This window comes from Triticum urartu, chromosome 5 (assembly GCF_003073215.2).
Source record: "Triticum urartu cultivar G1812 chromosome 5, Tu2.1, whole genome shotgun sequence".
Taxonomy (NCBI): Eukaryota; Viridiplantae; Streptophyta; class Magnoliopsida; order Poales; family Poaceae; genus Triticum; species Triticum urartu.
Window position 1 is genome coordinate 19,933,951 of NC_053026.1, and position 14,212 is coordinate 19,948,162.

General features: G+C 44.2%; 1 protein-coding gene across 1 annotated transcript; it reads right to left on the minus strand.

The window, feature by feature from the left end:
• Positions 1–9,821: 9,821 nt before the first annotated feature.
• On the minus strand, positions 9,822–12,778 carry LOC125507176 (phytoene synthase 2, chloroplastic-like). Its single transcript, XM_048671842.1, has 6 exons — positions 12,261–12,778; positions 11,504–11,554; positions 11,213–11,385; positions 10,884–11,119; positions 10,406–10,598; positions 9,822–10,253 (listed from the first exon to the last, which is right to left on the minus strand). Exons 1-6 carry the CDS (start codon positions 12,646–12,648, stop codon positions 10,104–10,106), a joined length of 1,191 nt encoding a protein of 396 aa, XP_048527799.1. The 5' UTR covers positions 12,649–12,778; the 3' UTR covers positions 9,822–10,103.
• Positions 12,779–14,212: the final 1,434 nt, after the last annotated feature.

Below are 14,212 nucleotides of genomic sequence, written 5' to 3' on the forward strand. Positions count from 1 at the left end.
ACCATCCATTCTACCTAAGTTAGCTCTAAAATGACTCATTTTACCTTAGTTAGCTTACAAGTGATCCAATTTATCCAAGTTAGCTCTAAAATGACCCATTTTACGTAGATTAGCTCCTAAATGATCCATTTTACCTACGTTAGCTTTAAAATGACCCATTTCACCTAGGTTAGCTCCAAAATGACCCATTTCACCTAGGTTAGCTCCAAAATGACCCATTTCACCTAAGTTAGCTCAAAAACGATCCATTTTACCTTAGTTAGCTCAAAAACGTGGCATTTCACCTTAGTTAGCTCATAAACGACCCATTTCAACTAAGTTAGCTCCAAAATGATCAATTTCACCTAGGTTAGCTCATAAACGACCCATTTCACCTAGGTTACCTCATAAACGACCCATTTGACCTAGGTTAGCTCATAAATGACCCATTTCACCTAGGTTAGCTCATAAACAACCTATTTCACCTAGGTTAGCTCATAAACGACCCATTTCACCTAGGTTTGCTCATAAACGACTCATTTCACCTAACTTAGCTCATAAACGACCCATTTCACCTAGGTTTGCTCATAAACGACTCATTTCACCTAGGTTTGCTCATAAACGACCCATTTCACCTAGGTTTGCTCATAAACGACCCATTTCACCTAACTTAGCTCCAAAATGATCCATTTCACCTAGGATAGCTCATAAACTACCCATTTCACCTAGGTTAGCTCATAAATGATACATTTCACCTAAGTTAGCTAATATATGGCATATACTTCTTCTTCTAGTCTTCTTCTTCTATTCTTTTTCTTCTAGTCTAATTCTTCTTCTAGTCTTGTTTTTCTAACTTTCTTATTTTTCATTTTGCAGGTTTCATTCACTTCACGGAAGCCAGCTTCCTATGATGGATTGCTTGCTTTTTCCTGTTTTTTCCTTTGATGCACTTCTTGTATTCTACTCGCTTGCTATGATGAAACTTTGCATATTGTAATATGTATGGATCGATGGAACTATGTGCAACCTACTATGTATGTATGGATGGATATATATGTGCTGGATATTTATTATGTTGGATATATATGTGCTGGATATTTATGTGATGGATATATATGTGCTGTGAAATATTTGTTGTGATAATTGTTGGATATAAGAAAAATAGAACAAAAAAAAGGCAGTGCAGGCTCTTTGCCGTCAGTGGCAGACGGCAAAGGGGGCACGTGGCGCCCACCTGTGCTTCCTGGGATGGACCATTTGGCCAATTTGCCTACCGTGGCGGACGGCAAAGCCAAGCTGATGGCACATACTTTGCCTTTGCCGTCCGTCGGGCGGACGGCAAAAAAGAGTGGGCGCTGACGTATAGCTGACGTCGTCTAGCGGATGGCAAAGAGGCGCTCAAATTTGTCGTCCGCTGGCGGACGGCAAAGGCCGCCGTTAGCCGCCTAACGGAGTAACGCTGGTGGACGTGCAACATTTTGCCGCCCCCCCCCCTCTTTGCCGTCATCCGTTGTAGGCAAAGGGCTCTTTGCCGTCCGTCATAAAAAGCAGACGGCAAAGGACCTGTTTGCCGACCCTATCTTTGCCGTCACTGTTTGCCGTCCGCCGCGGACGGCAAAGTGCTTTGCCGTCAGCCGTCCCTGCCTTTGCCGTCCGCCATGGCAGACGGCAAAGTACTGGATTCCTGTAGTGGAAGTGGGTGAGAGGAAAACGAGAGGCAAATGGCAAATAATGTAATGCGAGGGATAAGAGTTTGTGATGGGTACTTGGTATGTCTTGACTTGGTAATGGCGCCAAAAATGACTCATTGTTGGGAGTCAAATCTTGACTTGACTTGGCGTGAATCTCCCCGGCAACAGCGCTAGAAATCCTTCTTACTACCTCTTGAGCACTGCGTTGGTTTTCCCTTGAAGAGGAAAGGGTGATGCAGCAAAGTAGCGTAAGTATTTCCCTCAGTTTTTGAGAACCAAGGTATCAATCCAGTAGGAGATCACGCCCAATTCCCACGCACCTACACAAACAAATAAGAACCTCGCAACCAACGCGATAAAGGGGTTGTCAAGCCCTTCACGGTCACTTACGAGAGTGAGATCTGATAGATATGATAAGATAATATTTTTGGTATTTTTATGATAAAGATGCAAAGTAAAATAAATGGCAAAGGAAATAACTAAGTGTTGTAAGATTTATATGATGGAAGATAGACCCGGGGGCCATAGGTTTCACTAGTGGCTTCTCTCAAGAGCATAAGTATTACGGTGGGTAAACGAATTACTGTCGAGCAATTGATAGAATTGAGCATAGTTATGAGAATATCTAGGTATGATCATGTATATAGGCATCACGTCCGCGACAAGTAGACCGAAACGATTATGCATCTACTACTATTACTCCACACATCGACCGCTATCCAACATGCATCTAGAGTATTATGTTCATAAGAACAGAGTAATGCTTTAAGGAAGATGACATGATGTAGAGGGATAAACTCATGCAATATGATATAAACCCCATCTTTTTATCCTCGATGGCAAAAATACAATACGTGCCTTGCTGCCCCTGCTATCACTAGGAAAGGACACCGCAAGATTGAACCCAAAGCTAAGCACTTCTCCCATTGCAAGAAAGATCAATCTAGTAGGCCAAACCAAACTGATAATTCGAAGAGACTTGCAAAGATAAACCAGTCATACATAATAGAATTCAAAGGAGATTCAAATATTGTTCATAGATAAACTTGATCATAAACCCACAATTCATCGGATCTCGACAAACACACCGCAAAAGAAGATTACATCGAATAGATCTCCAAGAAGATCGAGGAGAACTTTGTATTGAGATCCAAAGAGAGAGAACAAGCCATCTAGCTAATAACTATGGACCCGTAGGTCTGAAGTAAACTACTCACACATCACCGGGGAGGCCATGGAGTTGATGTAGAGGCCCTCCGTGATCAATGCCCCCTCCGGCGGAGCTCCGGAAAAGGCCCCAAGATGGGATCTCTCGGGTACAAAAGGTTGCGGTGGTGGAATTAGGTTTTCGTGGTGCTCCTGGATGTTTGGGGGGTACGTGGATATATATAGGAGGAAGAAGTACGTTGGTGGAGCAACGGAGGGCCCACAAGGGTGGAGGGTGCGCCCAGGGGGGTAGGCACGCCCCCTGCCTCGTGCCTTCCTCCCTTGTTTCTTGACACCCACTCCAAGTCTCCTGGATCATGTTTGTTGAGAAAATCACGTTCCCGAAGGTTTCATTCCGTTTGGACTCCGTTTGATATTCCTTTTCTTCGAAACCCTAAAATAGGCAAAAAAATAAACCCTAAAATAGGCAAAAAAACAGCAATTTGGGCTGGGCCTCGATTAGTAGGTTAGTCCCAAAAATGATATAAAAGTGTAAAATAAAGCCCATTAACATCCAAAATAGATAATATAATAGCATGGAGCAATCAAAAATTATAGATACGTTGGAGACGTATCAAGATATCCACGCTAATCATCTGTGAAGATACCCGCCGCAAGCTTCAATATTTATCGGACCACATACATCAGTATGTATGGTTTCCAACAAATCTGTTGCTCGCTCCATAGTTCTGGAGAACGGTGTTTTAGCCAACTTGCCCATGAGGCACGGTTCACAAGTACCAAGTGATTCATAATCAAGTGATTCCAAAAGTCCATCAGAATGGAGTTTCTTCATGCGCTTTATACCAATATGACCTAAACGGCAGTGCCACAAATAAGTTGCACTATCATTATCAACTCTGCATCTTTTAGCTTCAATACTATGAATATGTGTATCTCCACTATCGAGATTCAAAAAGAATAAACCACTCTTTAAGGGTGCATGACCGTAAAAGATATTACTCATATAAATAGAACAACCATTATTCTCTGATTTAAATGAATAGCCATCTCACATCAAACAAGATCCAGATATAATGTTCATGCTTAATGCTGGCACCAAATAACAATTATTCAGGTATAATACTAATCCTGAGGGCAGATGTAGAGGTAGCGTGCCGACTGCGATCACATCGACTTTGGAACCATTTCCCACGCGCATCGTCACCTCGTCATTTGCCAATCTTTGCTTAATCCGTAGTCCCTGTTTCGAGTTGCAAATATTAGCAATAGAACCAATATCAAATACCCAGGCACTACTGCGAGAATTAGTAAGGTACACATCAATAACATGTATATCACATATACCTTTGTTCACCTTGCCATCCTTCTTATTCGCCAAATACTTGGGGCAGTTCCGCTTCCAGTGACCAGTCTTTTTGCAGTAGAAGCACTCGGTATCAGGCTTAGGCCCAAACTTGGGTTTCTTCTCTTGAGCAGCAACTTGTTTGTCGTTCTTCTTGAAGTTCCCTTTCTTCTTCCCTTTACCCTTTTTCTTGAAACTGGTGGTCTTGTTAACCATCAACACTTGATGCTCCTTCTTGATTTCTACCTCCGCAGCTTTTAGCATTGCGAAGAGCTCAGGAATCGTCTTATCTATCCCTTGCATGTTATAGTTCATCACGAAGCTCTTGTAGCTTGGTGGCAGTGATTGAAGAACTCTATCAATGACACTATCAACATGAAGATTAACTCCCAGTTGAGTCAAGTGATTATGGTACCCAGACATTCTGAGTATATGTTCATTGACAGAACTATTCTCCTCCATCTTAGCATGATAGCATTATTAGCGACGGCAAAAGTGGTCATTAATACTATATTGTGGGTGTTATTGCCTTGGGATTGACGACGACACACCATCCCATCGTTACAAGAATGACAACCACAAAAGGTGTGTGGTCGTTATACTATTAACGATAGCGCCTACAACGACCGGCAAATTTGTGGTCATTAATGACCTTTAGCGACCACAATCCGACCTATAACGACCACATATAACGTAGTAAAAAATCATTTTCCTAGTATGACTTGTTCTTTTCTCCATTATCCCATTCCAACAACTCTTGGACCCGGTTTTCTTCCTCTTTTGCCTACAGTCAAGGTCATGTCATCTAAATTTCTACATAGACTATTTGCTTCCCCTCTGTGCCATAGCCATCATCGACGTACGCCCCAGTCTAGCCTTATGGACAGAGTAGGCACTGTAGCTACAGTATGCTATACTGTAGCTACAGTCAACGAAGAAAACACTATCCACATCACAGGCCATGCCCCTAGTAGCCTGGGGCCTGGCTACACCCCTACTTCCCCTAGTATTTAGCATAAATGTGCAAGCTAAAAAGAAGGGGAAGGAGCACCCAAGAACAATATGAATGGGAGGCATCGGAAAAACACAAAACTAGATCTCTCCTCTGTTAGGAGGGTATATCTAGAAAGCTTATGCTTTCCTTGATGTTCCCATTCATACTATTCTTGGACACTCTCATTCTTCTTCTTCCTAGACCTCCTGCCACAACTAACTCTAGAAACTTGAGAACTTAGTAGAGCATCTTGAGTTGTTGCACGATAGCACTGGAGTATATACATAGATAGAGGTGCATAGTTATTGGTGTAGGTCTTTATATGAGTTATGCACACATCTACATGGTGCACCATGGGACATAACAGTAAGTGATAGTCTGGCCATGGAACCTGAGTGCTTTGTTCTTGAGACACATGGAACGTGTGTTGTAATGGTGGACCAACACTTGTGGTTGTAGGGAGTTGATCTTCTTCAATTTCTTATATATCAGCATATCCAAAAGCCCAACAGTTTAACAAAGCCATGATGTGATAATTTAGGAAATGGGAAAGAAAACGTGGCCACATTCATCATTCATGTATGAAAAATGTAGACTATCGCATCTGAGGTAACTACCATTATCATTCGATTGGCGCCTAGAAGATGAATACCCATGTAGTGCAGTAACAGTGATGCTCAATCTTTCTCTACCCACTACCCAATAAATTCTTCAAAAAGCAAAACTCTACCCAATAATTGATGGGAAAGGAAAAAAACTAGACAACCAAGCAAAGTGTACTACGAGGAAGTATCATGTTCAAATACAATCCCGTGGAGGAAAAGAAATTTCTTATACTGTGTAATCCATGCTAAACTCTTTCATGTCTGTTCAGCATGCTTGAAGAGGCATCTGCTGCTAAAAAACTTTTCCTAGAGAGAACACAGAGCCAAATACGTCTTCCTAGTGTCACTTAATTTCCTTTTTTTGTTACATATATGTTTTTTATTTGCACACACCATGATGACCCTAAAATAGGCAAAAAAACAGCAATTTGGGCTGGGCCTCTGATTAGTAGGTTAGTCCCAAAAATGATATGAAAGTGTAAAATAAAGCCCATTGACATCCACAATAGATAATATAATAGCATGGAGCAATCAAAACTTATAGATACGTTGGAGACGTATCATAGATATACCCATATCAGCTCAAATCATCTGTGAAGGTGAGAAAATAACGATACCCGCCGCGAGCCTCAATATTCATCGTACCACATACATCAGTATGTATGATTTCCAACAAATCTGTTGCTCGCTCCATAGTTCCGGAGAACGGCGTTTTAGTCATCTTGCCCATGAGGCATGTGTTGGGTTTCGTAGTAATTTCAAAAAATTTCCTACGCACACGCAAGATCATGTGATGCATAGCAACGAGGGGGAGAGTGTTGTCTACGTACCCAACGCAGACCGACTGCGGAAGCGATGACACGACGTAGGGGAAGTAGTCGTACGTCTTCACGATCCAACCGATCAAGCACCGAAACTACGGCACCTCCGAGTTCGAGCACACGTTCAGCTCGATGACGATCCCCGGACTCCGATCCAGCAAAGTGTCGGGGAAGAGTTCCGTCAGCACGACGGCGTGGTGACGATCTTGATGAACTACAGCAGCAGGGCTTCGCCTAAACTCCGCTACAGTATTATCGAGGTATATGGTGGCAGGGGGCACCGCACACGGCTAAGGAATAGATCACGTGGATCAACTTGTGTGTTCTAGGGTGCCTCTACCTCAGTATATAAAGGAGCCAAGGGGGGAGTGTCCTTTGATTCTAAATGTATCCTCCTTCCGACTCACTATTGAGACCCCTCACAGCCATCCATGTAGGATTGTTTGTTCTCTTTTTTCTTTTGTAAGGAGGATTATTTTTAACCAAGTAAATTATACGAGCAAAAAGTAAGAGGAAGGAGAACCTAAGATCCATAGGAATGGGAGGCATCAGAAACATCAGACCATTTCTCCCCTCCAATACTAGAGGAGGCATTACAGTTGATTTTCTTCATGTTCCCATTCCTACACCTCTTAGACCCACTTCTTTCTCTTCCCTGCTCGTGCTTCTTGTGTACGAGTACAAGATTTCTTATTTGGAAGTGTGGATCGTCGAACAATTTATAGAGATAGTTGATGTACCACATACTGGCATCCATTGTCCAAGTGACATGTTGTGAACAATGAAGTTCACGTGGGGTGGTGCATTGAGGGCACACACAAATGCAAGTTGGTTATATATGGTTTATTAGAAACATTACAACTGCCCCCGCAAAAAGAAAACATTACAATTGCGCGGTTTTCCAGCCCTCTCACACCATTAGCAATTTCAGCCATCGGATCCACCGTAGTCAGATACTCTTCCAATCCTATACAGAGCGCTACACATCATAGCTCGATGCTCTCATAATGACAGCTTCTATTTAATTTGGCCTAATGGGCTCACGTGTGTACATCCTTCTCCGTTCACTAGATTGGTAGAGGGGGGAAACAATGCCCTTGTTTTGTCCGCCCAAGTGCAGCCTTTGAGTGACGCAAGCGACAAGGTCGCGGGATGGTGGCAGGGAAAGCGAACCATCGGTTGTCGATTGGAATCCACTCGCCGTCGATTGACTGATTGAGGAAGTGAATCATACACACCATTAATGGCAATTGATGTGCACCACTCACAGGTCAATTATCATGTCGATCCATGCTTTTCCTGTACTCCATGCCTAATGCTTTTAGGTGCTCATTTTCTTTATCTTCCTTACTCGCCATTTCTTCCTCGTCATCTATATGTGGATAACATTTTGCTCAGATACTTATGCAAGCAAAAAGGAAGATGAAGGACCACATTGGGAAAACACTCAAACAAATTTTGACCCTTGAATATAGAGGGGAGAAGAGCCTGGGCTCTCCTCAATGTTACAAATTGAAAAAAATGTTTGCGAATTCAAAAGATGTTCATGGTGTTTGTGAACTTAAAAATGTTCATGATTTTATAAATATGTTCATGGATTCCAAAAATGATTGTGAATTTGGAAACTGGTCACGAATTCAGAAACATGTTGAATTTGAAAAGAATGTTCGCGAAAAGACAATCACAAATTGAAAAAATGCTCATCAATTTTAAAAGTGTTCGCAAATGTGATAATTTTTTGTGAATTTGAAAAAACATTCACAAATTAAAAAGTGAAAATAAAATTATAAAGGGAGAATAAAAACAAAAAACATAAAAGGAAAGAAATGGAGGACAACAAAGAACAAAAAGCCAAAAGAAAACCTGAAAACCAGGGCAGAAAAATAAAAAAAGGATCAAAACAAAAAATAAAATACCAAAGAAAAGCAAAATAACAAAAAAAATACCGAAGAATAGAAAAAGAATAAAGAATGGAAAAACCGGAGGGAAGGTTCAGAACCTTCGCAAAATCAGACGGAATGTTGTGAAAACTACCTTTTTTTAGCAACAGTGAAAACTACCTAAAACTACCTAATGGGCCGGCCCAAGAGTGCGCTCGCCGTAGGCGAGCACTACATACTGCTCGGAGCGTGCGATATATAGCCGTCCCATAACGAGTGTTTCGATTACGAGCAGTCGTAGTGGCTTTCCCTGCGATGCGTCGAACTCGCTCTCCCCTTTCTTGCTTCCTTAAAACTCTTGTGCTGTATTTGGATGGTTGTATTTTCATTATTCAGTTAGTGGAAGGGGTTATGCTCGGTTGGAAAAAATGTGCTATTGAATTTCAACCCCACAATCCCACCACCTTCCAGTTTTATCTGGCTAATTGTTACTTTCATATCCCCCCAAAATAAGGTGTGTAATATTTTAAAAAAACTAAGTTCTATTCCCTATATGTGGAGTGAAATTTGTCACATCTATTTCTCACGCCACATCGAATGGACCGCTCCCGCATACACACACACACGCATACGGCGAAAACGAAAAATGGCGACCGCGACGGGGAAGAAAATGCAGAGGCACAGGGAGAAACAGGCAGGTCACCACCACAGCACGGCAGAATCGAGAGGAGAGCGAAGGGAACCAGAATGCAGATCGCCTCACTCTTCTTTTCCACTTGTCCCATGTTTGCATTGCATTGCAGACACATCCTGAGGTGGAAAGAAGGCGTGCGTGTTATCACCATATCGCCGGGATGTGGCTCAGCTTCGCCACGGCCGGAGGAGCTTGCTGACATGGCCGCCCGCCGCTGCGAGGAAGGAGACGACAGAGTCCATAAAGCGTCCAAAAGGGCTGGCCACAGGACCACAGGCCCGATGTGGCTCTCCTTCCTTCTTCAGACCTCACCACAAGATGAGATTATGATGAAGATACTTATGCCAGATGGACATACACTTGGCCAACACTTGCTCACCAGAACATCATCACCACCATCTCCAGTTCCAGAATTCAAGATGAACTCCGTTTACCGGCGACGGTTTCGGGTTGGGATTACCTCCCAAGCTTTACTGCACCACTGACTCCCATATCAGAGAAAGTCTGGGCTCTGGAGCAAGCTCCGCTCAGCTCTGGGCTCAGTGTTAGCCTCCTAGCCGAATGCAAGTATGCCTGAAGATTGTTAGTCTCTTAACCAAAAAGGAGAGAAGGATTTGCAGAGGTGAGCTCTGAATCTGAGTGATGTTGATGGTCTTGCTCTTTAGGAAGAAAGAGCGTTTGTTTCTTCTTCATTCAACTGGAGCAATTTTGATTCTCCACTGTGGTAGTAACAAGTGTTTCAGACTTTCAGTACAGCAGGACCCGACATCGGTCCCTTGACCTAAATACCGACGAGGGCGTATGGCAAACATACAGCTGAATATATACAACAGCCAAAAAAAATCATTGTAGGGTGACAGGACAAAAAGAAAGAAAAAGAAGAAGAAAAAAACATCTGATCTACAGGATTGCTTTGCTTTGCTTTGCTCATGGCGAAAGAGCCGCCCTCGCGTACGCCGCCGGTAGAGACAGAAACTTCTTCGCCTTGCCCACGTAAGCCCGCTTGGTGAAGTTGTTGTAGTCGTTCGCCTCGATGGCGTCCAGGATCTGCCTGTACAGCCACAGCGATGCCAGGACCTGCGAGGAAACAACAGTCCCATGGTACTTGAGTCAACAATGCTTGCAATACATATTTTTCAATGATAATTTTCTTATTTTCCCCCGCAAAAAAAAAAATCTTATTTTGTTTGACAGCATCTCAAAGTGCAGGATTCTGTAGCCTCTCTTACCGGCCATCTGCTCGCAGAGTCTAGATGCATGACACCCTTCTCGGCCTCATCAAAGAAGAGCCTGGCGCGCTGGATTTGGCCCTTCATGAACCTCCTCCATTTATCCGTCACTTTCCCTCTGAATATGTCCTCTTCTGTCAGACCCGCCTGTGCCAGTTCGTCCAGTGGAAGGTATATTCTCCCCCTCCTTGAGCTGCAATTTTCATCCATAAAGACAAAAACATTAGATTACAAACTTACAAACAAATAACAACAAAATATTCTGAACAGTGACAGGTTGGTTAGCCTGATAGATACAAGAAGAGTAAAATACACTAGTCGTAGTTGCAGCTTAAAAAATGATGCCTTACTTGGTACGTTTTACACAAGATTTCAAAGGACAGAGTGTTTAATGTATTAGTATTAGTTTACACATCCAAAACTTACTGAGACAGGAATCCACATGGCTTGTAATAATGGAGTAAAAATTGGTGCTTACTCTTCTCCTACATCTCGGAGGATGTTTGTGAGCTGGTTGGCAATGCCAAGGGCCAGTGCGGCATTGTACACGCTCTCTGCTGAGGCCTTTGAGTCCGGAGCAATCCCCATCACCGGTACCGTCATGAGACCGACAGTGCCAGCAACGTAGTAGCAGTAGAGGTAAAGCTCGTCAAAGGTCATATACCTCGATTTCCAAAGGTCAAGCCTCATCCCTTGAATCATATCTCTGAACGGCTGTAAAGAAAAGAGATTATGATGTTACTATCCAATAACTTCTATCTGACGGAGTTTCATAAATTCTACAGTAACTTCTTCGGCTTATCTTACCTGGATATCAATTGGAAACTTTGACGCCGTGTCAGAGAGGGCTGCGTCGTACATATCATATGGGCGGCCTTCGAAGAGATCCTCTAATCTCTTCTCCCACCGATCCAGCGCCTTGGGCGTGATGTAAGATGAGTTAGGGCCATCCACTAGCTCATCAGTTCTCCTGCACCATACTGCAAAAACAAAAAAGTGGAAAGTGTCAGTTACGAATCAGTAAGGCCAGAAGCAAAATTTTCATATTCAGTTTCATGAACTGCAGTAATAATAACTAAAACTGCAATTCAGACGTACCATAGATCGCCCAAACGGCTTTGCGCCTTTCAGGAGTCATAAGCTGTGTGCCTGCCACAAGAACAAACATCTGTGAGAAACTAAAGACCATAAAGATCGATTTGCAGATGAGATCCTATCTAGACTCATAGCAATAGAGGATGATTTCTCACAAGATTGGAGATCCAAGTGGAAAAAGGAGAACAAAACTAGAATAAAGATAGAAGTACATGAGCTTAAAATCAAGCCCATGCATCTCCACATCATGTCAACCCGACCAAACATGCCTAGCCCCATCCGAGAAAGCTATAACTAATTAATATCACCAGTGGTTCTCAATCCCCACGACGTGGACGACTAACTGAACACTCCCTTTTACTGATTGCTTCCCTGAGATTGGCCAAGATATGCATGGCACGTAGCACCCACGTGCACCATCTTTACCTACCAAAGTCGGCAGATCCGATCGCCTTTTATATCCGTGTGTGCGCTACAGTTGCTGGTTAGACTAGATAAGCTTCAGGCAGCTGGTTGCCTGCCTGACAGTCATCCTCCCGTGAGGATTCCGGAGCAGAAGAGCTGCTGCTCAGGTAGTGGGAGCACAGTATTTTCTATGCGATGATGGAATATCACCAACGATCTTTTATTCGTTGGATTGATCCTACGCATAAATTACTCCTTGCAATTTTGGACTGAATGTGTTGAGACGGACGGTTGAACTGCAGTACTAGCGTCATCAGAGTTGCAGAGTAGTGAGTGCGTGAGGGAGCTGGCTCACCGAGGTAGAAGGTCTTGGCGTACTCGGCGCAGACCTCGCCGCAGCGGTCGTAGGCGTCGCCGAGGAGGCCCCAGCCGAGCTCGGCGTCGCCCTCCTGCTCCAGCTGCTCGTCCCGCCAGCGGCGGCGCCGGCCGGCGTCGGCCTCCCGCGCCGCCCGGCGCCCCTGCAGGTCCTCCACCAGAGCGGCCTGCCGCAGCACCACCTCGTACACCGCCTCCTCCGTGGCCGTCCGCGCCGCCACCAGGCTGGCCCTCGGCGCCGCGCCGCCCCGCCTCCACGCCGCGGCCGGGAGCAGGCCCCGCTGGGCCTGGTCGGCCGGGTGGGGGTGGAGGAGGAAGGCGCGCGCGTGCGGCCTGCAGGACGTGTACACGGCGGAGGATCCCGCCATGGGTTGCGCTCGCCCGCTCGCCCCGACGGGTGGAGGGACGGATGGGTGGATTGGTTTTGGTGGGACGAGAGAGAGGCGAGCTGCCTGCTGCCCTGTGTGCTCCGTTGGGTTGGGTTGGGTGGTGGAGCAAAAGGGTGTGGGGCTGGGCTTTTAAATGGGCGCTCCAGCTTTTCACCAGTAGCCGTGGACGTGGCCCCGCGAAGCCCAACCAACACTTTCCACTCTACAGCAGCCGCCCTCCTTCTCTCGGCTACCACTCTGAAAAATCAAAATTCCAAATGCAACGGCCATTTTACCCTGGAAAATGTTCTTGGCAGTTGGCGCCAGCTACTGGATGCGGATGGTAAAGAATCCGTCAATCTCAACCGGAAAATGAAGACACGACTTGGTAGTCTACGCCCTGCGTCGTGCACATTATTTTTACCGGCGCTCGTCGAATCGACTGCTACCTTTTTACATAGATAGTGCTGGAGGTGGTTCATTTCTTCTTCATCCCGATTCCCTCGGTTACTTCGCAAATGTTTGTATTCGAGCAACGGCTTTTACCTGGCCTCCTACATTCCATTTCAAAATAAGCTTGTTGATAGTGTCGCGATGCTCGACATGTCCCGCGATGGTTGCTTCGGTGTCGTCCAATTATCGTTTACTATATTTAATTACGTAATTTTCCTCTTCTCTCTTGTAAATAGATGGAGACCCTTTGGGCTCCAACTTTGAAGAAGAAAAAACTTTACCTAGTCGAACCGTATCCTTTCCACATGGTCATCTAGGACCACAAGGCATGGACGGTGTTACATTCATCCATCTTCCGGCTCCACAAGACTACGATCATATATGGCTCTAAACGGTGGTTTTGTTATCATTTCGCATGTTGATCACACAACGAAATGTACCGACGGTTCGTGAAGCATCAGGCTTACTAGACATCGCAAGGCTAGGATGAAATGAGTAAGTGGCGCGCTTCTAAATTCATGGTGACGGGCGGCTATTGGTAAAAAAAAAAGGATAATTCACATGCATCCACATTGGCTTTTTCCTCGGGACACGTCACACGATGTAACACGTGTGCCTCCGGGCAAGAACATGTACCATGTCCTCTATTGTAGCTAACTTACTACTACTCCATTTTCTTAAATTACCTACTACACTCATGTAGAGCAATCACTCATGGACTCTTCAGAAATTCGTTACAATGGATGGCTGGGTCCTTTGTGACCCTACCATTGTTAGAAAAATCCAAAAATACAAGCTAAGGTTGTCAGATGAGAGATTGTATGTGTTTTTTAGAAGAAGAGATATTGTATACGCGCGTCAAAATGAAGAAATTCATATTGCCGGATTTATCATTAAGTATGCTCTTATTGTTGTGTGCATTGTAATTATGTTACATTGTATAATTATTTTTTGTGAGTTGACGCATGGTTAGACAAAACGAAATCGCTGATCATCAACCATCAAAGAACCATACATATCAAAGACTATATTACCTGCTAAAAGTAACATGTGCATTTTTGAGATTGAAGAAGCAAGTAATCAACATTTTTTACACAAAGTGAGATACTTA

What these genes read in the sequence shown, in the direction of transcription:
- LOC125507176 (XM_048671842.1), bottom strand. Translation starts at nt 12,648, where the DNA reads ATGGCGGGATCCTCCGCCGTGTACACGTCCTGCAGGCCGCACGCGCGC. An exon ending in CGCCAAGACCTTCTACCTCG is followed by an intron (nt 11,555 to 12,260) that starts GTGAGCCAGCTC and finishes TTCTTGTGGCAG; the next exon opens with GCACACAGCTTATGACTCCT. An exon ending in AGCCGTTTGGGCGATCTATG is followed by an intron (nt 11,386 to 11,503) that starts GTACGTCTGAAT and finishes TTGTTTTTGCAG; the next exon opens with TATGGTGCAGGAGAACTGAT.